Source organism: Barbus barbus (genome assembly GCF_936440315.1).
Source record: "Barbus barbus genome assembly, chromosome: 2".
NCBI lineage: Eukaryota > Metazoa > Chordata > Actinopteri > Cypriniformes > Cyprinidae > Barbus > Barbus barbus.
Window position 1 is genome coordinate 23,132,123 of NC_136730.1, and position 24,627 is coordinate 23,156,749.

Below are 24,627 nucleotides of genomic sequence, written 5' to 3' on the forward strand. Positions count from 1 at the left end.
TTAGAGCTGTGCTGTAATTAGAGTTCATGCAACTTTACAATACGTTTCTACACTTTAACATTATGTTATGGTAATATGTTATGTATTAGCTATCATAAACAGTGAACAACATTCTTACAGTATTTAGTAATCTACATCAATTTTCATTTCTACTTATACAAATACATTAGTAATTCAAGTTGAAGAATTGAATATTTCCGAATGTAGTATGAACAAACACAAATGAACAATGATCAATAGTACATTTGGAAATTAACATTAAGGTAGATTAATAAATGATGTGAACTGCCAGCAAAAGTTAGATGAGAAAGTACTTTTTTTTTAAATCCTAAATTCTTGGAAGTTCATATCAAGTATTTTTATGTATAACAATTTATAACAATAATTCAGCAGCAAGCTAATACCTGGTTTTCTTTGGAACTCTGTGTAGAGATACACTGTGTTCTGACTTCAAAGTGATTTCAACATGCTCATTGGCCAGCTTTTGAACTCTACAAATAAAATTGAGAGCCAGCAGAGACAAGTACATCTGTCATGAATCTGGTCCATGAACTTCCGTTAATTCACCACCAGAGATCACTCGCTCACCACATGGACTCTTGCACCACACTAACTGTTGCACGCCACCTCAGACTACAATTCCCATCATCCATTGCACTGACGACACACAGCTGATTGCACTGATCACACACCCTACATAAACCATGGACTTCCTCTTTCTCTCTGCCGAGTATTGTATTGCGTTTATCACTCCCCTAGTGTTAGCTGCCTTACCGAGCCATTCTGTGGTTTTCCTGTTTAGTTCCAGTATTGTTCTGCATTTATAACTCTCCTAGTTTTAGCTGCGATACGGAACCCACTTTGTTGTCATAGTCTTGCCTTGTGTGTTTTCTAGTGTTTTGATTCTTGCCCGTGTTTCCTGGATTTACTCTTTGCCTTGCCGTTTGGACTCTGTTTGCACCTCTCTTGGACTACTGCTCGTATACCTGGATTATCTCTCTGCCTTGCCCTGTTGGATATTGTTCGCCGATCATCGACTCTCGCTAGCCCTAGGATTGCTCTGTGTCTTGCCCGTACCATATCTGTTTGCCGTTGTTTGACCCTGCCTGTTTATTGACAGTTTATAAATATAAGCTTGCACTTGGATCCGCACGTCTCGCGTCTCATTCGCCCCGTTACAACATCAGTCAGAGAAGCTATTTACTGTATAGCGTATATGGTGTTTATATTGGAGATCACGGGGCTTGCACTGCTTTAATTATTTACAGGCCTGCATGTATTTGAGCACTGACTTGTATTGAGCTGTATTGGTAGTCCTTTGTTCTGTCCTTGGCTTTATGCTATCACCCCTTCTTTCCAACCAAACCATATCAAGTGTCTCTTTCAAAGGAGTATTGTGTTGGTCAGAGCCTGCTCACCTCTAGCCAATCCTGGCCCCTTTCCTCCTCCTTATCACGTGTTTGCTTCAATCACGTTCAGCCTGGAGAATAACTGAACATGGAAAGTCCCACCCACGTTTGTTGGTTATTAAACACATGAATTTGGAAATGGGTCAAAACGTGGGATATCTGCTGGAAAAACTGATTGCATTGCAGGTTGGTCTTTTGCTTCGTGCCTCAAGTTAAACACGATTGTCATGTGAGGGTGGAATTGGTGGCACTGAAAGTAAGCTTGAGTTAAACAATAGTTTGTCTTGCTAACTGCACTTGAAAAAAATGCATTTAGAAAATATTCAGTACCTCATTTTTGTTACAATATTGAAGCAAAGCTATTGATAATGTGAGTTCTTGTCAGTTGTGAAAAGTATTTTTTTCAAGCATGATAAACCTTTGACAAAAAAGGAAACAGTCATCTTAACTGACGTATTGATTTGTGTTTGTTTATACTGTAAATCTTTAAGGTAAGAGAGGATTTATAGGGCTACATAATGGACCAATCCTATTTAATTTGCTCATGCTATTTATTTTCAGTAGGTTTAGCATCAGTAGCCACTTGTGGACCTCAGCCTCAGGGTCATAGTTGTAGAGGACATACAATATCTTCCTATTTGTGTAGAATGAGAAAACAGGTTCTTTGAGAGAAAGTGTTTGGATTACTAGATTAGCTCATACCTGATGCACAAAGAAATTGATTTTTTAAATAAGATTAATTAACAATGTATGTGATCTCTTCTACTGTGTTTACAGTAGAATTTTAATATGTATTCTATATTATTTATGTGTTATAATACTCATTTTCTCTCAGATTTTTTGCAGTCGATTCTAGTCAGTGCTTCTTGACCCGAACCTTTGGCTATTATACTGTAGTTGCTAGGAGACTAATTGACTTGAGTTGAAGTGCATGTGAAGCAGATGATATTGTGTATAAATAAATAGATCTGTCAGAGAGCCCATAACATCTTGACACACACAGTCACCTGCATTAACAACACTTAAAACACTAATGTCTTTAACCTTCAACTTGGCCTTTAGGTTGCTTGAAGTAATCTGCCGTGATGAGCTCCACAAGCACAAGACATCAAAACAACAGACACTAAGAATAAAAGTGTTTCTCCTTGTTAGATTTCCGTCATGTCTTTTAGATCAGGTTCTGGCTTGGTTGTTTTCTTTTCCCTATTTGTATTAATTAACTATTTTCCAATTGATTGTAATAATAGTAATGTTTATAGTAAAAATGTACTATATTTTTGTCTGCATCTATTCAGTCTGTCTGCACAAAATTAAGACTGGACTGTTGATCCTGTGAACGATGGATGAAGATCTGAAGAAGCCTAACCCTCACAATGGGAGCATCTCAGGAGCTTTGGATGCCAAAAAGCGCGATCAGCCAAAAGCAGCAGCTCTGCAGAAGAATGTGAGTATGAGAGAAAGAGAGTCTTACTCATTAAGAGCACACATAAGAATGGGAAGAATGTTGCATGATCACTGGTTTCTGTCCAGAAACAGTGCATATGGGTGTGTGAAGGGTTTAACTGTGGGTCAACCTGGCGGTGCCTGTCGCCATCACTGCAGTGTAATCCCTCCCCTTCCTGACCTGTCTGGCTGTATATTCTTTTGTGACTCCCACTAATGACAAGTTTGACTATTTATATATAAATTTGCGTGCATAAGGACACGGAAAGTCATATTACTACAAATAGCTTTATCTTATGTTCAGACAAAACAGGCAATATATGAGGTATAGCTTTAAGCTTCATTCCCCCTTTAATAAAAGGGTATTGACATCATGTAGATCACTGAAATTAGGGATGCACAGATATGAATATTCTGGCTGATATATTGAATTATTATATGTTACTGTTGATAACCAATTAAATGGCAATTCTATGTAAAATAAACACTAAAAACTGAAATCAATCAGTTTAAATGCTACAAATGAATTTAGACATAACATTATAACAATGTATTATAACTAGAAAAGGATGTTATGATTGGAAAGATTGAGTGTGTAATATATATACACACACACATACAACAGTTCTTTCTGGTCCTCAAATCTGATTGGCTGAGAGCCTTTTCCAGTGGTGTAATATAAAATGCTAACCTGAATGTACAAAATAGATTAAATTAACATTAAACATGATATATCCTACAAATATCTCAAAATAAAAATCGTATGTGCTATCAACATCCCTAATTTTTAATATCACAATTCAATTACTATACATGATCAATGGAACCAATACCCTTTAACTTCTCAGGTGGGTCTCTTAAGTGGCATCTCTCTGATAGTGGGAACAATGATTGGCTCAGGGATCTTCATTTCTCCCAAAGCGGTTTTGGTGGGGACTGGAGCAGTGGGTCCATGTTTGTGTGTGTGGGCGGCGTGTGGAGTGCTGGCTACGATGGGTCAGTATACGCACAACAGACACCTTATCTATAAGGTCTCACAAAAGCCTTGATGATAAGCCAGATATACCCTCATAACAAAGATAAATGGGTGAGATTACGCTTTGTCACCTAATATAATGTGTCGTATTTGTTTTGGCTGTTTGATAATCTCTCCATATGATGTAACCATAAGATCCACTGTTTCTTAAAGGGGTCATATAATGCCATTTTTGTACAAGTTAATATGATTCTTTAGGGTCTAAATGAAAAGTTTGTAATATACTTTAATTAAAAATTCTCGTTAGTATTGTAAGAAAACACTAATTTTACCTGGTCAAAAACAGCTCTCTGTTCAGCACGCCATTTCAGTGCATGTGCCTTTAAATGTTCATGAGCTCTGCTCACGCCGCCCCCTCTGCTCTGTGGGGCCAGAGCTGTTGAGAAACAACTTTCTCAGCAGCTCTGTGTGGGGCGTGACACAACACACATGGAGTGTTGCCTTGACAACAGTTGAGGGTATCTTTTGGCAGAAGAATGGCAGCGGGAGTTTGCTGGCCACATGTTGCACCCGAGTGTGTCTCACTCGTACTGGAAAGTGAAGCTGCGGGCTCTTTGATCTCCCCCTGGTGACTGACTGCAGTACAGGTCATAAACCCCGCCCTCTCCATGTAAACGAATGGGACTTGAGTCATAACAAAAAAATAATTACACTTCCAATACAATTTTCCAAAATATGATTTTGGTAATTTAAGGTAGTTGTTATCACGCTGATATATGTTCAATTGTTCGTTTTTGTGGTAAGTTTGATTTTAGCTAGTAATTTGATGCTATAAAAACGGGGCGTGTCGTTATTGTTGATTGGGTCCGAGGGAGTTTGGGCGGGAGTTTGGTTCCGCGACTCCGCCTCAAGACTCTACTGCTCAGACTCTGCTCCAAACAAATCTCTACTGCGCAGACTCTGGCTCCAAATGAATCTCTACTGCGCAGACTCGGGCTCCAAACGAATCTCTACTGCGCAGACTTGGGCTCCAAACGAATCTCTACTGCGCAGACTCTCTACTGCGCAGACTTGGGCTCCAAACGAATGTCTACTGCGCAGACTTGGGCTCCAAACGAATGTCTACTGCGCAGACTCTGGCTCCAAACGAATCTCTACTGCGCAGACTCTGGCTCCAAACGAATCTCTACTGCGCAGACTCTGGCTCCAAACGAATCTCTACTGCACAAACTCAGCTCCAAACGAAGCTCTACTGCGCAGACTCTGCTCCAAACGAATCTCTACTGCGCAGACTCGGGCTCCTAACGAATCTCTACTGCGCAGACTCTGCTCCAAACGAACCTCTACTGCGCAGACTCTGCTCCAAACGAATCTCTACTGCTCAGACTTGGGCTCCAAACGAATCTCTACTGCGCAGACTCTGCTCCAAACGAATCTCTACTGCTCAGACTTGGGCTCCAAACGAATCTCTACTGCGCAGACTCTGCTCCAAACTAATCTCTACTGCGCAGACTCTGCTCCAAACGAATCTCTACTGCGCAGACTCTGCTCCAAACTAATCTCTACTGCGCAGACTCTGCTCCAAACGAATCGCTATTGCGCAGACTCTGCTCCAAACGAATTTCTACTGCGCAGACTCTGCTCCAAACTAATCTCTACTGCGCAGACTCTGCTCCAAACGAATCTCTATTGCGCAGACTCTGCTCCAAACGAATTTCTACTGCGCAGACTCTGCTCCAAACGAATCTCTACTGCTCAGACTTGGGCTCCAAACGAATCTCTACTGCGCAGACTCTGGCTCCAAACGAATCTCTACTGCGCAGACTCGGGCTCCAAACGAATCTCTACTGCGCAGACTTGGGCTCCTAACGAATCTCTGCTGCGCAGACTCTGCTCCAAACGAATCTCTACAAAACATATTAGGAGATTAAAAAAAACAACACTGAATGGATTTTTATCATTATAGGATGGTTGTGTACAGGCACTGCCAACACACATCTCAGTACAATCAGCTTGTAAAAGTGGATATAGCATTATATGACCCCTTTAAAGCAAAGTACAATCTTTCTCCAATACAGTATAACATTTATGTCCAAAGTGTACCGTTTTATTCGTTTGTGGTATATTTTATTGCTAACACTTTTATGATAAGGTTCAGTTAATTTATAATAGTTAATGCATTAGATATCATAAACAATGAACAGTATTTTTACAGCATATAATTAGGTTAATTTTCAACTATGCTGCTGTTCAATGTTAATTGATTTTTGTTCATAATACATAAATACATACTAAAATGAATTTGACAAATCAAATTTTAAGTAGTATATTTAAAAATGAACATTGAGATTGTTAGTTCAGTATGCTAGTTGCATTAAATAATAGTAGCGTTCTGAGCTTTTTTTTTTTTTCTCCATCCATTGCAGCTGTTGTTTTACTGCATCATGTGTTACAAATATTTAAAACAAAATCTTTTACTTATCCCGAACTTTCTGCTGAGATTATAGTTGGGCAAAGTCAAGAGGTTAATCAGATATGTTCACTCACTCAGAAACCCTCAGTCGGTCATTTTAAGTCACATAATGTTCGAGAAAATTCACAAGACACAGAAATCCTCTTTAGTTTAATACTGACTCTGCCTACTGAAGACCTTTTGGTAATGGACTCATTGACCTCAGCTCGAACACTGAGAAACTAAGAGGTTTGCATGTGTGTGCGTGTGCAGGGGCCCTCTGCTATGCTGAACTAGGCACAATGATCGTGAAGTCTGGTGGAGAGTATCCGTACCTGATGGAGGGTTTTGGGCCAGTGCTGGCATATCTATATTCCTGGACCACGATCATCATCTTAAAGCCTTCGTCATTTGCCATCATCGCCCTGAGTTGTGCCGAATACGCCTCCGCACCGTTTTACCCAGGGTGCACTCCTCCTCAAGTGGTCACCAAGTGCCTGGCTGCAGCTTGTATATGTATGTACAGGTCTAGGCTCTTTTTCTATTCAAATGACGTTATACTGGACTCACCTGATGTTTGTTCTCTCCATCAGTAATTATTACAGCCGTCAACTGTCTGAGTGTGAAGCTGGCCTACAGAGTGCAGAACTTTTTCACAGCAGCCAAACTCTTGATTATTGTCATCATCGTGGTTTCAGGCATCGTTCTGCTGGCTCAAGGTACCTCTTTTACCCAATCTGATATCTCTTCTGTCTTTGTGACACTTATCTTATGTGATTTAAATTTTTATTGACAGCTGACTTATGTGACACTAAAAAGAACATTAGTATTTTAGTATTCAAATGAATGGACTGAGATCAAATACATTTTGATACAGATAAAAAAATTATTTATTTATTATATTCTGAAAGATGACTCATCGTAGACTATGGCCAGAGATTACTGTAGATGCGTTTAGATAAGTTGACCTCTGTAAATGTTCAATGAACTATCAATAAAGTGTATCTTTTTATTGTTATAACTGTTTTCAGGCAATACACAGAATCTCAAAGACCCATTTGCAGGAGCAACAACATCATTTGGAGCAATTGGTCTTGCATTTTACAACGGACTGTGGGCTTATGATGGATGGTAAATTATTGATGAGCTCATATAATGTTGCACATGTTAAGCAGCAGTGTAGATCTTTTTGAAATGTTTAATGCACATACGGTTTCTTCGGAGTCAACATGCATTCTAGTGTGCTTTCAGCCCTGGGAATCATTCACACAATCTAATGATTTCTCTGTTAAAGCAACATCTGATAAGAGTGGATTTGGAAAAGGAATTGAATGCTTTTCGAAACTTCAATGCAGTAGGATCTTATTTTTAAGTTACCTGGACTTTCACCAGATCATTCTCAGTCCAGGGCTTTATTGTTCTGAGAGCATGCACAAGACTATAAGTCAGCTTCAGTCAACTATGGCAATTCATTTAAAAGTCCTTTTGTCTTTTTCATAGGAATCAGCTTAACTTCATAACAGAAGAGCTGAAAAATCCGTACAGGTCAGAGTGAAATGAAACTTGACATTTTTAATTCTATTTTTCTAAATTGTATGAAAATTGTACATGTGCATGTTAGTTTCTTCCATTAAATTTAGCAAGTGCTTCAGTGTTAGCCATGAAGTCTTATTGTGGTGTTGTCTCTTTTTTTTTTTAACAGAGACCTTCCCCTGGCAATAATTATTGGGATTCCCCTGGTAACTGTGTGCTATATATTTGTCAACATTGCATATTTCAGTGTCATGACCCCTACTGAACTTCTGCAGTCTCCAGCCGTTGCTGTGGTGAGTGTGCATTATAATCATAGTCACAGACTTTGTCTGATTAGGTATTTCTTTTGAATAAGTAATTACTCTGCAACTGCTAAAAAAGTATGTTCTATATAGTATGAACATGTGTAGTGTGAATGATATCTGGATGTACTACATTGGCCATGTTGTTGTCATAATCATATGAGCTACTAGCGTCAGTTACATTGCTTCACTGCCACTCACAAATCCTCTCCCATGGCCATATGGGATAGTAATTTGTCCATTGTATGCACACTTCAGATTGTCGCTAGAAGTAGTAAGTCATCTGGGTACTTTTTCACGAGTACCTTGAATTTGGACATACTACTTTTTTCAAATACAGTTTTTTGCCTGCTGTATAGTAGGAAAGTATGCCATTTCGAATCCAGTCACTGTCATGGTTATTAATGAGAGAAACTCAAAACTTGGAGTCAAAACTTCGAAACTTTGAATCAAATGAACCCATTGCCTCACAAAATTATTCACTATTTATACTCAAAATGCCACACGCTGGGGACACCTGCTGGTCAGAATGTTGTAAATGCACTGGAATGTTAGCTCAAACATGCATACAAATCTTTTACTAACAGAATAACAAGAAAATACAAAATAATACCATTGAATACGATGTGTCTGTATAGTAAGTGCTATATTATTAATTCGTAGAACTTGTTTTGTTTATGGAGAGATTGGTCAATCAGGCCAATAAGAGACCAATAACTACAACTTTTTCCTTTTATTATACAAATGCGTCATAAAAATGTCTACAAATGTATGAAATTGATCTGGGATCAGGTCAAAACCATACAGACACTGTTTCGTGGACCCTTAGCAGGACACCATTGAAATTGAAACATTTTGAAATGGCCTCTGTTACTGAAATCACATGACTGGCATTTTGATACTCGGCCCAAATCACTGATTCAAAACAAATGATTCACAAAGGTTTCAAAGCTTCACAAAGCAGTGTTTCAAAAGCAAACATTACTAGTTCCCACAACCAGTGAAAACCTAAAAATATCAGGGAATTTGAAGTCTGTGATTTTGCAGACCTAGAAAAGGTTATATTCTATTGGAAAAAAAAGAAAAAAAATTAAAAAAAAATTTCCTAGCTATGCTTAGTTCTATACATTGCAAAAAGACAAATAATTGCTTTTTGCAAGCACAGTTTCTAAAAATGTATTTTAAAAACTAATCATAAACAATTGGATATGTCATTGTGAAAATTCATTGTCAGTGGTTTTTGAGACTTAAATTTAAATGTCAGTTTATTTTAAGTTTTCAGTTAATATACTTTTTTATGTAACATGATTCTTTAAATTGTATTTTACTAAATCATTGGTTACTTCACAGACCTTCGGTGACAGAGTGCTGTACCCATTATCATGGATTGTGCCTTTATTTGTGGTCTTTTCCACTTTTGGTGCAGCCAATGGGAGCTGTTTCACTGCAGGCAGGTTAGGAAATTCAGCTGTTTTATAGTCATTTGCACACTGGAAAAGTGCTGAAAGTTGTTTTCTGAGCCTGACTCTCACTGTCTGTTGTGTCTGTTTATATATGTTAGGTTGACGTATGTGGCGGGACGGGAGGGCCACATGGTTAGGATCATGTCGTACATCAGTGTGAAACGTTACACACCTTCTCCAGCGCTAATGCTTAATGTAGGTCTCATGTAATATGTCATTCTCAACAACATTAACAATATTTAAGTTTTATGATTAAGTCTTTGTTCTTGTATGTGATTTGTAGGGCATCCTGTCAATCATCTACATCATGCCTGCAGACATAAACACTCTGATCAATTACTTCAGTTTTGCTAAGTGGGTTTTCTATGGGCTCACATGTCTTGTGCTCATTGTTATGCGATTCACTAGGAAAGAGCTTCAGAGACCCATCAAGGTTAGAGTGACACCTCATTATGCAGATTGATTAAAAAAACTTTCACACCATTCACAATATGTGCATTTATATGTAATCGTTTAACAGATGCTATTATCCAAAGCAACTTGCACATTTGAAAATTCTGAACATTAAAAGCTATTTGTGAGGTCCGATAATATTCCCAGTGGTGCAAAAGGCAACTTTCAAGAGAAAGCTAGAGTGGAAATATTTTTAAGAGTTTTTATTTTTTTAATAATTATAGCAAGTTATGTTATGGTTTATGGTAATCTATTGTAAAATGGCTACCCAACATAAAAATGTTTGCTTTTTGTTTCTCTCAGGTGCCGATAGTCATCCCTGCTCTGGTGGTGATTGTTTCCTGTTATCTGGTTCTTGCTCCCATCATAGACAAGCCTGAGTGGGAATACCTGTACTGCACAGTGTTCATAGTCGGTGGTCTTGTTTTATATGTACCCTTCATTTACTACAAATTCAACTGGTGTCGCCGCATCATGAGTAAGTAGCTGGAAATTACACATTTAGCTATATTCCAGTGAGCAAAATGTATGTTTGTTTTGACTCTTGATAAATTTATAATAATTTTCAATGACAGTTCTTTTCCTGAATAATAAATTGCTTCTAAGGTTCTTATTGCTTTTTTGTTCAGTGGTCAAAATATCTTTGAAATCTCATCTGGCATTATCTATGAATTAAAAAAACAGGAACAATACGTTTCTTTTTATTTTTTTAAATTGTTCTTGGTTCCATTTAATATAATTAATCATTTTTATGATGTTTGTGGGTCAAACTGAACATACCGGTTTCAATACAATTCACCAAAAATCACACTAACATTCTAAATTTATTTAATATTTTCATTTTCACAGAATGTCAATAGGCCTATAGTATAAAGTAATTACAGCTTTTTTAACTCTCTATTATTATAAAAACCTGGTCACCCTGCTTTTAAGGTTGTTTTTAGTGGATGTTCACTAGTACAAGGAATGGCTAATAATTAAATAGCATCTCTTCCCATGTTCAACGCCAAATTCTTAAACTTGATCCGGTAACTCTTCCAGGGCCACTCACCATGCACCTTCAGCTGCTGCTGGAAGTCGTTCCACCTGAAAAGACTGAGTGACCGATATCACACTGGAGGACAGTCACAGCGGTGGACTACAGACTGATCCATGGAAATGTGGATAAAGGATCCTTAAAGGGAACATGGCTGCACATGGACAGATTTTTTCCCCCGAAAGTACACACATTGTACAGTTGCACATTCTCAAAAGTAACAATGTGCAACTTATGTTCAAAGTGAAATTATACTGAAGACATTTGTACAAAATACCACCTGGTATTGATAGACAACACTTCTGAGTTATAGACCACAGCAAAAATATATCTCTGTCTACAACATTATCTTTTTAAATAGTTTTTCTGAAAAATGGTACTTTCGTCCCTGCTCTCTCCTATTAATGTTCTGCGCGGAAGATGACCAGTAGAATGAAGCATTTGATAGCAGTTTTTTAATCAGTGGGATTTAACTAATTTATGTAATAGAGAATACGCTTTATTTATAAAACATAACGATAATATTAGGACTTACAGGCTATCTGCACAGAATGCCCTGAATGCGGCTCTGAATGAACTGCTTTTGTGGACGCGTTCTTCACGCAACAACGCTGTAGAAACACGGCAACCAAACTCTACAAAATTCACAGCGTTTTATTGTAATAGTGTTCTCATTATAATGTTATGTATAGGACAGTCCCAGTTATAGTTATATTATGCACTGTTGTTTGTCCTGCTTGCGCTTCGCGTTGATAATCACTGTGAAGGGCTTTACTTCAGATCGATGCATCTTATGCGAGATAAATAATACACAATATATAATTTGGAAATCACTTACAGTCAGGTCATAAATATTGGGACAATCGACACAATTCTAACATTTTTGGCTCTATACACCACCACAATGGATTTCAAATGAAACGAACTAGATGTGCTTTAACTGCAGACTGTCAGCTTTAATTTGAGTATTTACATCCAAATCAGGTGAACGGTGTAGGAATTACAACAGTTTGCATATGTGCCTCCCACTTGTTAAGGGACCAAAAGTAATGGGACAATTGGCTTCTCAGCTGTTCCATGGCCAGGTGTGTGTTATTCCCTCATTATCCCAATTACAATGAGCAGATAAAAGGTCCAGAGTTCATTTCAAGTGTGCTATTTGCATTTGGAATCTGTTGCTGTCAACTGTCAAGATGAGATCCAAAGAGCTGTCACTATCAGTGAAGCAAGCCATCATTAGGCTGAAAAAACAAAACAAACCCATCAGAGAGATAGCAAAAACATTAAGCGTGGCCAAAACAACTGTTTGGAACATTCTTAAAAAGAAGGAACGCACCGGTGAGCTCAGCAACACCAGAAGACCCGGAAGACCACGGAAAACAACTGTGGTGGATGACCGAAGAATTCTTTCCCTGGTGAAGAAAACACCCTTCACAACAGTTGGCCAGATCAAGAACACTCTCCAGGAGGTAGGTGTATGTGTGTCAAAGTCAACAATCAAGAGAAGACTTCACCAGAGTGAATACAGAGGGTTCACCACAAGATGTAAACCATTGGTGAGCCTCAAAAACAGGAAGGCCAGATTAGAGTTTGCCAAACGACATCTAAAAAAGCCTTCACAGTTCTGGAACAACATCCTATGGACAGATGAGACCAAGATCAACTTGTACCAGAGTGATGGGAAGAGAAGAGTATGGAGAAGGAAAGGAACTGCTCATGATCCTAAGCATACCACCTCATCAGTGAAGCATGGTGGTGGTAATGTCATGGCGTGGGCATGTATGGCTGCCTGTGGAACTGGTTCTCTTGTATTTATTGATGATGTGACTGCTGACAAAAGCAGCAGGATGAATTCTGAAGTGTTTCGGGCAATATTATCTGCTCATATTCAGCCAAATGCTTCAGAACTCACTGGACGGCGCTTCACAGTGCAGATGGACAATGACTCAAAGCATACTGCAAAAGCAACCAAAGAGTTTTTGAAGGGAAAGAAGTGGACTGTTATGCAATGGCCAAGTCAATCACCTGACCTGAATCCGATTGAGCATGCATTTCACTTGCTGAAGACAAAACTGAAGGGAAAATGCCCCAAGAACAAGCAGGAACTGAAGACGGTTGCAGTAGAGGCCTGGCAGAGCATCACCAGGGATGAAACCCAGCGTCTGGCAGACTTCAGGCTGTAATTGACTGCAAAGGATTTGCAACCAAGTATTAAAAAGTGAAAGTTTGATCTATGATTATTATTCTGTCCCATTACTTTTGGCCCCTTAACAAGTGGGAGGCACATATGCAAACTGTTGTAATTCCTACACCGTTCACCTGATTTGGATGTAAATACCCTCAAATTAAAGCTGACAGTCTGCAGTTAAAGCACATCTTGCTCGTTTCATTTGAAATCCATTGTGGTGGTGTATAGAGCCAAAAATGTTAGAATTGTGTCGATGTCCCAATATTTATGGACCTGACTGTACACCCCACCTGCACCTGATCGAAAACATCCAGTCTTTAACTGTGTCAGTTTGAATCCTGTTAAAGTTTTAAACCCCTGCCGCCAAGATACTTCTCTGTCAGTCACGGGTTATGGAAAGTGAAATATAACGTGGTTGGATTTATTCACGCATGTTAAAATATTTATTTAAAGCTTCTTTCTTTTCAGATTCTTATTTACAGCATTATCATAATAGGCTGTATCTTAACTTATTGGGAGAAAACCAGTAGTTCTGTGTGAAATCAGACATTTGGCGTATCCAGGGGAGGGGCCATGGGGGCACTTGCCCCCCCTGAAAACTGATTGGCCCCTCAGTTGGGGGGGCATATTTGTCCACTAAATAATATTTACCTCATCATTCTACATACAAGAATGTTTTAAACCACAAAGATCAATCGATATCTAGAGAAATGCTTCCATCATTCCTCCATGCACAACTGCATGGCTTATGTGGTCCTCCAAGTGAACTGTAATGAGTCATTTTCTTTACTGGTGAAACTGCAGCAGGGACCCCTCATCCCGGCAGAACTGCTTTGCATCAGGCTAGGACCAAAAATGCGTAGAATGCTGTAAAACATGAAAAACAAACATTGACAATCATTACGTGATCTTTTCATTAATATGGAATGATACAAAGATAATTTGTCACAAACACAGAGGAATTCATAGTGAAATGATGGTTGCTCAGCCAAGTTATTGGTATAGTATTGTGTGTGGGGGGAAGTAAGTACATACTGTATGTGTGAGAGAGATGAAGTGTGTGTGTGTGTAGTCGGTGAGATGAGTGTTATAAAAGAAAATTGCACATTCAGTCAGCATTCATTTTATGTTGTAAAAATCAGTGCACTAATAAATATATAGTGCACTGATTCTTATGGCATAAAATTTACTCTGACTGAATGTGCATTTTTTTTTAATAACCCTTTTTTTAAATAATACATTACACTCTCACCTACTCATAAACACACTTTATCCCTCTCACATATTTATCTCTCCCCACACACATGATATTTTTAATGATGTCCACTGATCACAGAACCCTTCCACACTATCTTGGTTGAGGAACCACATCATTTCACTTCTTGCTGGATAACACACACGCGCACACACATATTTATATGTTGCTGCTAGCTAAGTAATAACGTGCCTGTGTGCAGTTCAAAACACATGCTAAGCATGCGGAACTGTTGTTTATACACATGCACACAAACGAGCACACATTCAGTTGTCAACATCTTAAGTCTTCATAAAGACCAAAGTTTTTTTTCTTTTACTTACCAACACAGCAAACTTCTTCATTTTAGCGATTGGCAAACAAATCGACTTATCTTCTTATCGATGTTTCTTCCGGTTTCAAAATAATAAGAATGTGACGTATTTGGACACGGGCGTGGCTTGTGACGTCACGCTTGGATGTGGGCGGGGCTGGATGTCCACCGCAGGCTGCAGCGAGACGAGCAAGCTTACAGCAGGATGGATTCTGATTGGCTGCCGATGTTTGTATCGTTCATCAGCTGGGATTCCATGATTCCAACAATATCGTTTCTCTGTGCGTTTATACTTAGTTGTGTTGTGGACTCTGCTATTCTTTAATATTGAGAACGATTTTTAGATATCTTTATCGTTATCTTTATAGCTATTGTCCTTGGTGTGAACGGGGCTAAAGAATAGCCTAAGCCAGATGCTGTTTTCCAACGAGAAAAAGCACATGGACGTTGATCTATTTTAAATACTTGTTTTTTTCAATTAGCGAGTTGCAGTGCTAGATTTTGCCCTCTTTCAGCATTAGAACAGACAGCACAATTAGGTTTGTGTTTTGTTTTTTGGCTGAAACCCAAAGTGATCTTGAGATGCCGAAGCAAATCGTATGATGTTTATCTCACATTCCACACTTTAAAAGCTGTAAATATCAGAGACGGAGATCTTGAGTTACATGACTGCATTTGTGAATTTAAAGATTTCTAATAAATGAAGAAAATTACTTGACTTTTTTAGTTGAGAACGAATAGCCTACTCTAAATTAAATCAGTCTCGAATCGCATGCCTTGATTATGACTTCATAAGAACTGTAATTAAACTGTAAAAATTATTTAAAAAGTAATTGCTACATTAACTATTTAGCTGGGTACCCCAGTTTGAGAACCACTGAGTTAGGCTAAATAGTACCCCTGGGGGTAGGCTACATGAGGTGATAGAGGGGGTATGCGAATAAAATTCTGAGTTTTGGCATTCATTTCATTCTTCCCCAAATTAAAGTAACATTAAAACCGAGCATGTATTTCTGATAAGCAAAATGTCACTTCTAATATAAAAACAGGAAAATGGGAGTGCCGTAAATGGTCAAAACTGACTGCATCCAGTGCATGTGGATGCCTGCTTAGTATGCTGCTTTAGCAAATCGCACTGCTGTTCATCTTTAAAGTAGATTTGTAGCTCTTCATATAATGAAGAGCAAATATTGACACTGACTGTACATTGAGTATATCAATATTGTTTGTTATATTTTGCAGCGAAATAATAGTTCCAACGAAATCCGGGTGTGCGTCTCCAAGGAACATACAGTGGTGTTTCATTAGTGAACGAATCTGTGGCTTTGAACAATTCGGAGAGTCAATGATTAATAATCCTTTCATAACTATAGCCTTTTTATTCGTTACTGAATGAATAAATGAATGCTGTGAAACCTCACTCATTAAGACTTGACTTACCGCCACCTACTGGCGGTTTTATTTTTAAATCTACAAGTATCACTTCCTTTTGCCAGCATTTATTGTTTTATTTATTATATTAATAATAATACACTTAATGGAATATTAAGAATATGACATAAAACATTACATGCAATTATAAAGATAGAAAACCTTTGCCTCTATAAAGGAAAAAAAAAGGCACCTGTAAATCAATTTAAGGGGGCAAATGTTGTCCTTTATTAAAAAAGGTGTGACTGCAGTCTAAGTGGAAGAGAGGGGGTACGCAGAAGAATCTTAAATGCCCCAGGGGGTAGCTGGTGTAAAAAGTTTGAGAACCACGTATACAAACTGCAAGCCACGGAAGCAGTGGCGCCGGCGCCTCTGATCAAAGTCTACGCTCTGCTCTGCATGATGCTGTGCAAGCACAGAACAATAGGCTACAGGGGTATAGAGAATCTACGAATATTGTTTGTTTGGATACAAACACTTTGAAACGGACAATATTCATAAAAATAAATTTGGTGTAGGCCTATGCACAATTTGCAACCCAAACATGACCGCCGCAACCTCAAACTTCATTTATCACATGTAGACTGCAGTAAAACGGTTTCTTATGGATAATTTGACAAATATCTAGAGATTATGAAGATATTTTTATATGTAGCTTGTGTTTTATAAATGTCTTATAGATCCCCATTAATTAACCTTGTAAATAATAATTAATATCAAGTTTTGTAGTTCGTGACAAATGTCCAATTTTAATTTAACTAACGTTTTTCGTTTGTCTTTGAATTTTTTGTAATTCTTTTTATAATGAACATATTGATTGATAGAATAGAGTAAACCTTATAGTTACCTACACAATGTGTGATATTGTGGGACGTGAATAAAATCTGTCATATGTTTGAAAGGTTGTTTTCTGTTATTATTATCGATAAGCATAAATTTGGCATTATAAAACTGATAGCATTTATTTATGCATCAAGTTTGCATTTATCATCAGTTGTTCAACATTTGTATCTTTATTCGAATTGTTAAATTGTTAGAAATTATGAAATAATTGATATAAAAATTTAAAATTGTATTTGCATATTGTATTATTATAAAAAAGTGTATATTTAAGAAATGTAATCATCTATGGATAAATAATTAATTTTGTTGTAAATGTAACCTCTTGATTGTGGTACCCACCTCTGCTAAATATGTTTCTGATCTGCACAGCTCGATTTGCTTCACCTGAATGTCACACATATTACTGGAGAACCATTTGAGCAGGCAGTTCACTCTCCTCAACTTACTATACCAAAGACCATTTCTGACCCAGGAAAACCCTGTTTAATTGTTAAGGCAGTCAGATAGAAAAATTAAAGGTGTATTTCACCCAAAAATGTCAATTCTGTCATCATTTACTCTCCCCTCATGTTATTCCTAAGCTTTATGATTTTCTTTCATCCATGAAACAAAAAAGAAAATGTTTTTTGTCCGCTGTAATGAAAGGCAATGGAAATCAAATCAAGCTCTATTTTGATCACCATTGATACTCATTATATATGGACAATAACTTTCTTCACAATTTCTTTTGTAACATGGAGAAAAGAGAGTCACGGTTTGGAACAACATGTCTGTCATGGATTCACCAGGCTCTCCTGTCATAACTCTCCTGACACTTTAAATAATTCAGATATCTACAGTTCTGCATATATACACAACATAAAATTGGCCCCTCTCTATTCATTGTGGCCCCTCTTGTGGCCCCCAGTTGAAAAAAAATCCTAGAATCGCCCCTGGAGCACTCCCATAAAGCCATGATCATAACACCCCGCGAATATTCGACTGAGAGACTGGGAGTCGAATCAGGCTCCTCCTATTAAAGCATCAAATTGAGGACTATCCGGGGTCACCCCTAACTTCCAGTTTATCTAACTTGTAACTGTGTGTTGTTGTATGCAAGTTTGTTGTACAGAATAGCAAGGATATTTTTCCAAGTTTACTGAATTGAAATTTATGAATTGTAAAGAAATTATCCAAAGTAAAATAATGGTTCCTTGAATGCTAAGCAGACGTTTTCAAACAATGACTTTAGGGCAACCCAGTGTATGAATACACCGAGACTCAGCAGATTAAGAACTGTTGTAATGTAAATCTATAAGTAGCCTATTAAAGAGTTACTTGTAGCGCAACAGAGGGTTCTTGGATTGAAAATCCCATTCATTTTCTCCATATAGGGGAATTATTAAAGGTGCCATAGAATGCATTGATCCATATTTTTAAATTGTTCTCTGATATCTACACAGAAGGTATGTGGCTTAGGTAAGGGCAAAAAATCTCCAGAAACGATTTTACATGTCCATTTACAACCCTAGGATTTCTCCCTAGAATGAAACGGTCTGTTATTGGCTTATTTGGCAGGGTCATGAATAATAATGAGCTCTGCTCTGATTGGCTGTTTCACAGTGCTGCTCAATGTTGAGCTCTGCTCTGATTGGCTGTTTCACAGTACGGCTCATCAGCAAGAAGGAAGCACAGGGAGGAAAATGTATATTTAAATACTTTCTCTCGCAGTTATATCATCGGGTAATTATACTGTATATAAAACGCGGGCATCAGGGAGCCGTTATTAATATGCGAGGCATTGAAACTGCTTTTGAACGATCCATCGATCGCGTTATAGTTTCACTTTCAAGAGACGCGATCACTCAAACTATGTTTACACAGTGTTGGGGAAGCTACTCTGAAACTGTAGTTTGACAAGCTACAAGCTACTCGTAAGTTAAAGTAGTTAAACTACAGTCAAGCTACCCTTTTGGAAAAGTAGTTAGCTACACTACAAGTTACTATCAAAAAGTAGCTAGCTACATTGAAACTACTTTTTATTTTTTTGAACAACGTATATTATAAATAACTGAATAAGTGTCTGAGGAATGTTTTAAGTAAAATATTTAGTGTTTAAAACAATGCAATACAATTCTGTTTAATTATGGTTTTATTACACACAACACTCAAATATCTCAGACTGTTACAAAAAGTGTAACCTTTACTTGTCGTTTCTTTGAGAGACATGAACTTGGACAAATAAGGCCATGGGTAATTAACGTTAGTTGTTTCTCCATCCTCCAAATCTGCCGGCACGTCTTGCTCCATCATGGATAATATGGGTGTGTCAACCCACTTCTGTACATCAGTGAACCGTTAGCCGCAAGATGCGTGATTAAACAACAGGTGGCGGTAATGGCAAAAAATTAGTTTGTAATCTAACAAGAAGAATATCCTTGCATCGCGCTGATTCGCGCAGGCTCGACAAAACGCAATGTAGCTTTTGCTCGCGCTACACCGCTACTTGCTGCAAAAAGTAGTTAGCTACTGGAAAAGCTACACTGTTTAAAAAGCAACTGAGCTACTGCCAAGCTACTGAAAAATGTAGTTAAGTTAATAGCGTCGCTACTTGTAGTTAACTACTCCCCAACACTGTGTTTACATTATGGAGCAACAGTACTTACCACACATTTCACAAGATCAGATGCTTGTCAGTGGTGCTCAGGATCTGTAAGTCATTCGCCATCATCCTCATCTCTCCTTACTGAGAGTGAAATCGTATGTACTGTAACAGGCTACCGCTAGCAAGGAGCTAACCATGTCCCTTTAGTGGCTCGCGTTATTTGCTTTCTGTGCCTTTCTGAATACAGACACCAACCCATCCCTGCACTTCACACCCCCTGCACGGCCTGGAACATAACATTTATTTTGTTATTTTCGCTGTTGTCCGCGCTTGTTTATTTACAATACCTGCAGAGCTTCTGATGGTTCGGCCGGCTTAGAACAAGGGCGGGTTTATGCAAATGTTGGGGGCGTAGTGATCCTGACTGTTGCGTCACAGTCGGTGTTATGTTCTGATTCGCCTGTTTTTCAGTGGTCTTTTTTAATCACGAGATTTACATATGAAGGAGAAAACTATGGTGTTTGAGGCTCACTGTATGCCATTTCCATGTACAGAACTGTTATTATTTAAATATGCCAGGGTAAAGACAGTTTTTCATTCTATGGCACCTTTAAAACAATCGTGTGGAATTCTGTTGCACTCTATACCTTGGAGATGCTTAGATAAGTCTAAATAATAAATGACATTTTAACTCTTTACTATGCATTTTCATTTCAATCAATGGCTATTAAAGTTGGACATTACTATTAATTATTATTACTATTATATTCATTTTTAACAGCCAGACTTGCTATGTGATACACATATAGACTTATTGGTTTGTGACCATTGCATAAGGAATTTTTTTTTAGGTACTGTTGGACTTGGTTGAAATCATAAATCAATATATTCAAATGAAGAATGTGGCAAAGATATGAAAACCAAGCGTTCATCCCTTGCCGTAGGTGGCGCCAATCACCAAACACAGACTAAGGCATCTTTACACAGCAAAGGCGGCACTGAAACCAAATCTGAAGCGGCATAAAACCACGAAAATGTGCATTTACACAGACCGTTTAATGCTGTTCTGCAGCGGCATAAATGCATTTACACAGGAATTAAAATGGTGGGAAACATATACCTTTTATAATAACTACATTTTTAAAAACAAATGCTATAAAATTAAATAACAAATATAAAAAAGAAATAATATAAAACGAAATAAACACAAAATAAATAAAAACATTTTAAAATGTAACGACATTCAATTTAAATTTCCTGCGCGTGCTACAGTGTATCTTGCGCTGGACGTTTGTCACAATGTTAGCTTCTGTGGTATTGACAGTTATTTTCTTTTTCTTAACAAAATTGTTCCAACTTGAAAAAACACTTAAAATAAATTATGAATTACTGCATCGGGGACATCGCCGCACGATTAAAAGAGGCCGAAATTTGTTTCAAAGAGCCAGAAAGTCACTCAGGCGTAGACACAATAAACGAAAATTATTGATAGCGTTAGCGTTCCAGGGGAGACAGCAGGTGTCTCCAGACCGACGTGTTTGGGTGAAATGTCGTCCGCAAGGAGATGTTTTTTGGAATGTAACGGTACACAATTACAGTGATACTGACTGGGTTAAGCATTTTAGGATGAGTCGAGATACTTTTATGTCCTTGGCGAATGAACTTAAACCAGCTCTACAAAAGCAGGTTACAAACTGGCGAAAGCCAATTGATTACAGACGACGACTTGCCGCTGTGATTTGGTGGTTTGCTACACCCTGTGAGTACAGGACTGTGGCTGAATTGTTCGGCATCGGCGAGGCGACATTGTGTAAACTCATTCGTGAAGTTTGCCGCGGAATTAAACTATTAATGCTCAGAAAATACATTCATCTTCCATATGGCCCTGAACTTGAACACACATTATCTGGTTTTGCCAGTCGAGGAATGCCTTTTTGCGTGGGTGCTATTGACGGTACACACATCCCAATCATATCACCGAGAGAAAACCCCGCAGACTATCATAATCGCAAAGGCTGGCATTCAATAATCCTACAAGGTGTAGTAGATCACAAAATGTGGCAAGTAACTATACAGACAGTTTTCTTTCCTTTGGTTAATTAATTATTTAGGCTAGTAATCACAATTTGCTGCATTTTGTTTATAGTTTCACAGATGTTTACGTTGGGTGGCCTGGAAGGACACATGATGCTAGGGTCCTGGCAAATTCCGATATTTATTGTCTTGCTGAGCATCAACAGGGTGGTTATCTTTACGCAAGAGAGGTGAGAGAAGTGCTTGTAAAATAGTCTGTGACAATTTGTGAACTATAGGCTGGAGCACACATTATCAGTCTTAATTATTTGCTAGAATGATTTATATTTAAAATTCATGTTTCATAGCCCATAAATGTTCTTTCCTGTAATTCATCTATACTGTAATAGTCAAACAACATCTTTGAAAATTGAACCATCCATTAAATACTATAATATTTTTTATTTATTTGTTTGATTTAGCACTCAGGGCACATTAATGGCTTGGAGATTCCTCTATATGTAATCGGTGACCCGGCCTATCCCTTGAAAAAATGGCTGATCAAAGCCTTCCCTAACAGTGTTACACTCAGCCAAGAAAAGCGACACTTCAACCATCGGTTGAGCTCGGCAAGGATAGTTGTGGAGAACGCATTTGGACGCCTTAAAGGAAGGTGGAGGTGCTTACTGAAGAGAAATGACATTAACATTAACACTGTGTCAGATGTAGTGCTAGCCTGCTGCGTTCTGCATAATTTCTGTGAATTCCACCGTGAGCAATACCTGGACAACTGGGACTATCCCCAAGAATGCGTGCAAAGAGCTGTTGTTGACAACAGGGATGACAGTGCATCTGCTGTTTCCATTCGTGATGCCTTGCTGACCATTGTTTGTAGGAACTAGTTGCTGTATTAATGTAAACTTAAAAACTTTAAACGTTTGCACCAAAAAAATTGTAAATATGTAGCATTAATGAATTCAGCGAAAATGTTTTTTAATGTAATTGTTATATTTGTTTTGTTCTGTTACATTTTTTTTTATATAAAACAGATTTATACAGACAACTACAATAGAACAGAAGTCTGAACAATTGAACAAATAGGCTACTACAAATATGTGGTTTTAGTCACAGAACAATAAATAATACAGAAAAATAATTATAACATTCTATAAATACATAAATAATTTTAAAACTATTAAATACATTCATTCAAACGTTCATTTGTTGATGAACAGTATTCATTTTTTCATGCTTTAACATTTCAGGCTTCAGAACAAAGTTATACTGGATAAAAAAATTGAAATGAGAATATGCATAAATCAAGTCAAATGCCTACATTACAAACATGCCTAGTCACCCAAAACTCATTTACTCACCCTCATGTTGTTTCAAACTCTGTATCCAAAGCCATGCATCTTTGTACTACATACATGAGGGTGAGTAAATGATGACAGAATTTTCAGTTTTGGGTGACTTGTCCCATAAAACCATCAAGGTTTTATAAGTAGGTCATCACCCTTTCATAAGGCTCCTCCTCATCACTATAACTGTGTGACACTGTGGATGGTGCAGCATCTCGTGAGGCAACATGAACTGATGATGTTCCAGACCTCCATTGGTGAGTAAAGGGCTGACGAACAGTTGACTGGGCACCATGTGGAGGAAATATACTTGCTAAGATGTTGCCAAACTGGCTAACAGCCTCCTGTTGCATTGCCCGCATTTCCCTGGTCATTTCCAACACTGTTTGTCTGTGCTGAAGTTCTGCTTCCTTCTCCCACTCCCTTTGCATTTGCAGCAGTTGCTCCTCTCTGGCAAAGAACTTTTCCTCTGACTCGTTGAGGTGATTTAGGAATGCAGCACTCATTGCCTGAGCATGGTCTGCCTTAGACATTTTTCTTTTTTTCGCAGGGGGATGGCTTGTCATTTCTGGTGTGCCTATAGATGAGAAGGAAAAAATGTTGTACTCAAGTTAGATAGGATTTGACAAAACGTCACATGCATAATAAATTATCTTTTTGATTTGAAACACGTTCAGAATCAATGCTGTTTATGTAATTAATAATAAGGTTCGTCAAAACAAGCACATGGAAATTTACTCAACATTCATACACTAATGTATTAAGTTAATGTAATTCGGTGGAAACAACTGAGAATTTCAAATTTCCCCCGATATGTTTTTTGTCCAGTTGTAATTAAATACAGTTATATTCATAAATGAGTACACATGGTTTTAGAATAATTTACTTTAGGCCTGCATCGCGCAGACAAGCGAATATGAAATTGTTGGAGTGACAGTGAAAGAAAGTAGTATAATTTTAGTTTAGTTTAGTTATTTTAATACTAGCCATTTATGATACAATTTTCATCTTAATGTAAGAGTAATAAGAAAAACGTACTCCTTGTTGGCGGACAAATGTCTTCATCATCTCCATCTTCGGTGGCGCTGTCAGCTGGAGATTGCGCTCTTTCTTCTGTCTGTGTCAAGCATCCAACAGCATTTACCGGCAAAGCACAGGGACGATGTCCCCAGATATTATCACACAGAACATAATAAGCGAATGATCTGGCAGTCATTCCACTCGTGTTGTTGTGGTCTTTTGTTTTTAGGTAAAAACTTTTCAGACTTTTGAGCTTAGCCGTAACCTGCTTCTTATCTCTCTGCACACCGCAAAGTCGAAGTCTCTCAGCAATAGTACTGTACACATTGCTGTCTCTTACGGTTCCGTCAATTTGCCGGTTAATTTCTTCCTCTGCTCTTATTAAAAGAAGCTCTTTTACTTCTTTGTCGGACCAGTTGTTTCCCCTATTGGTAGACATTATTATTATTATTATTAACGTTAGCTAAAAGATATGGAGCTAGCGTGTTTTTGGCTCGAACTGACAGGCGTCCTTTGGGTTGTCATGACAACGACGCTGCTTTAGAGCGGCAC

At 38.0% G+C, this 24,627-nt stretch overlaps 1 protein-coding gene across 1 annotated transcript; it reads left to right on the forward strand.

Moving 5' to 3' along the window:
* Positions 1-1,467: 1,467 nt before the first annotated feature.
* On the forward strand, positions 1,468-11,436 carry LOC306878714 (b(0,+)-type amino acid transporter 1-like). Its single transcript, XM_079431213.1, has 13 exons — positions 1,468-1,595; positions 2,705-2,853; positions 3,701-3,848; positions 6,554-6,796; positions 6,874-6,999; positions 7,312-7,411; positions 7,781-7,825; positions 7,983-8,106; positions 9,466-9,569; positions 9,677-9,773; positions 9,862-10,011; positions 10,335-10,509; positions 11,073-11,436. The coding sequence occupies exons 2-13, from the start codon at positions 2,749-2,751 to the stop codon at positions 11,132-11,134; spliced, it is 1,479 nt and encodes a 492-aa protein (XP_079287339.1). The 5' UTR covers positions 1,468-1,595; positions 2,705-2,748; the 3' UTR covers positions 11,135-11,436.
* Positions 11,437-24,627: the final 13,191 nt, after the last annotated feature.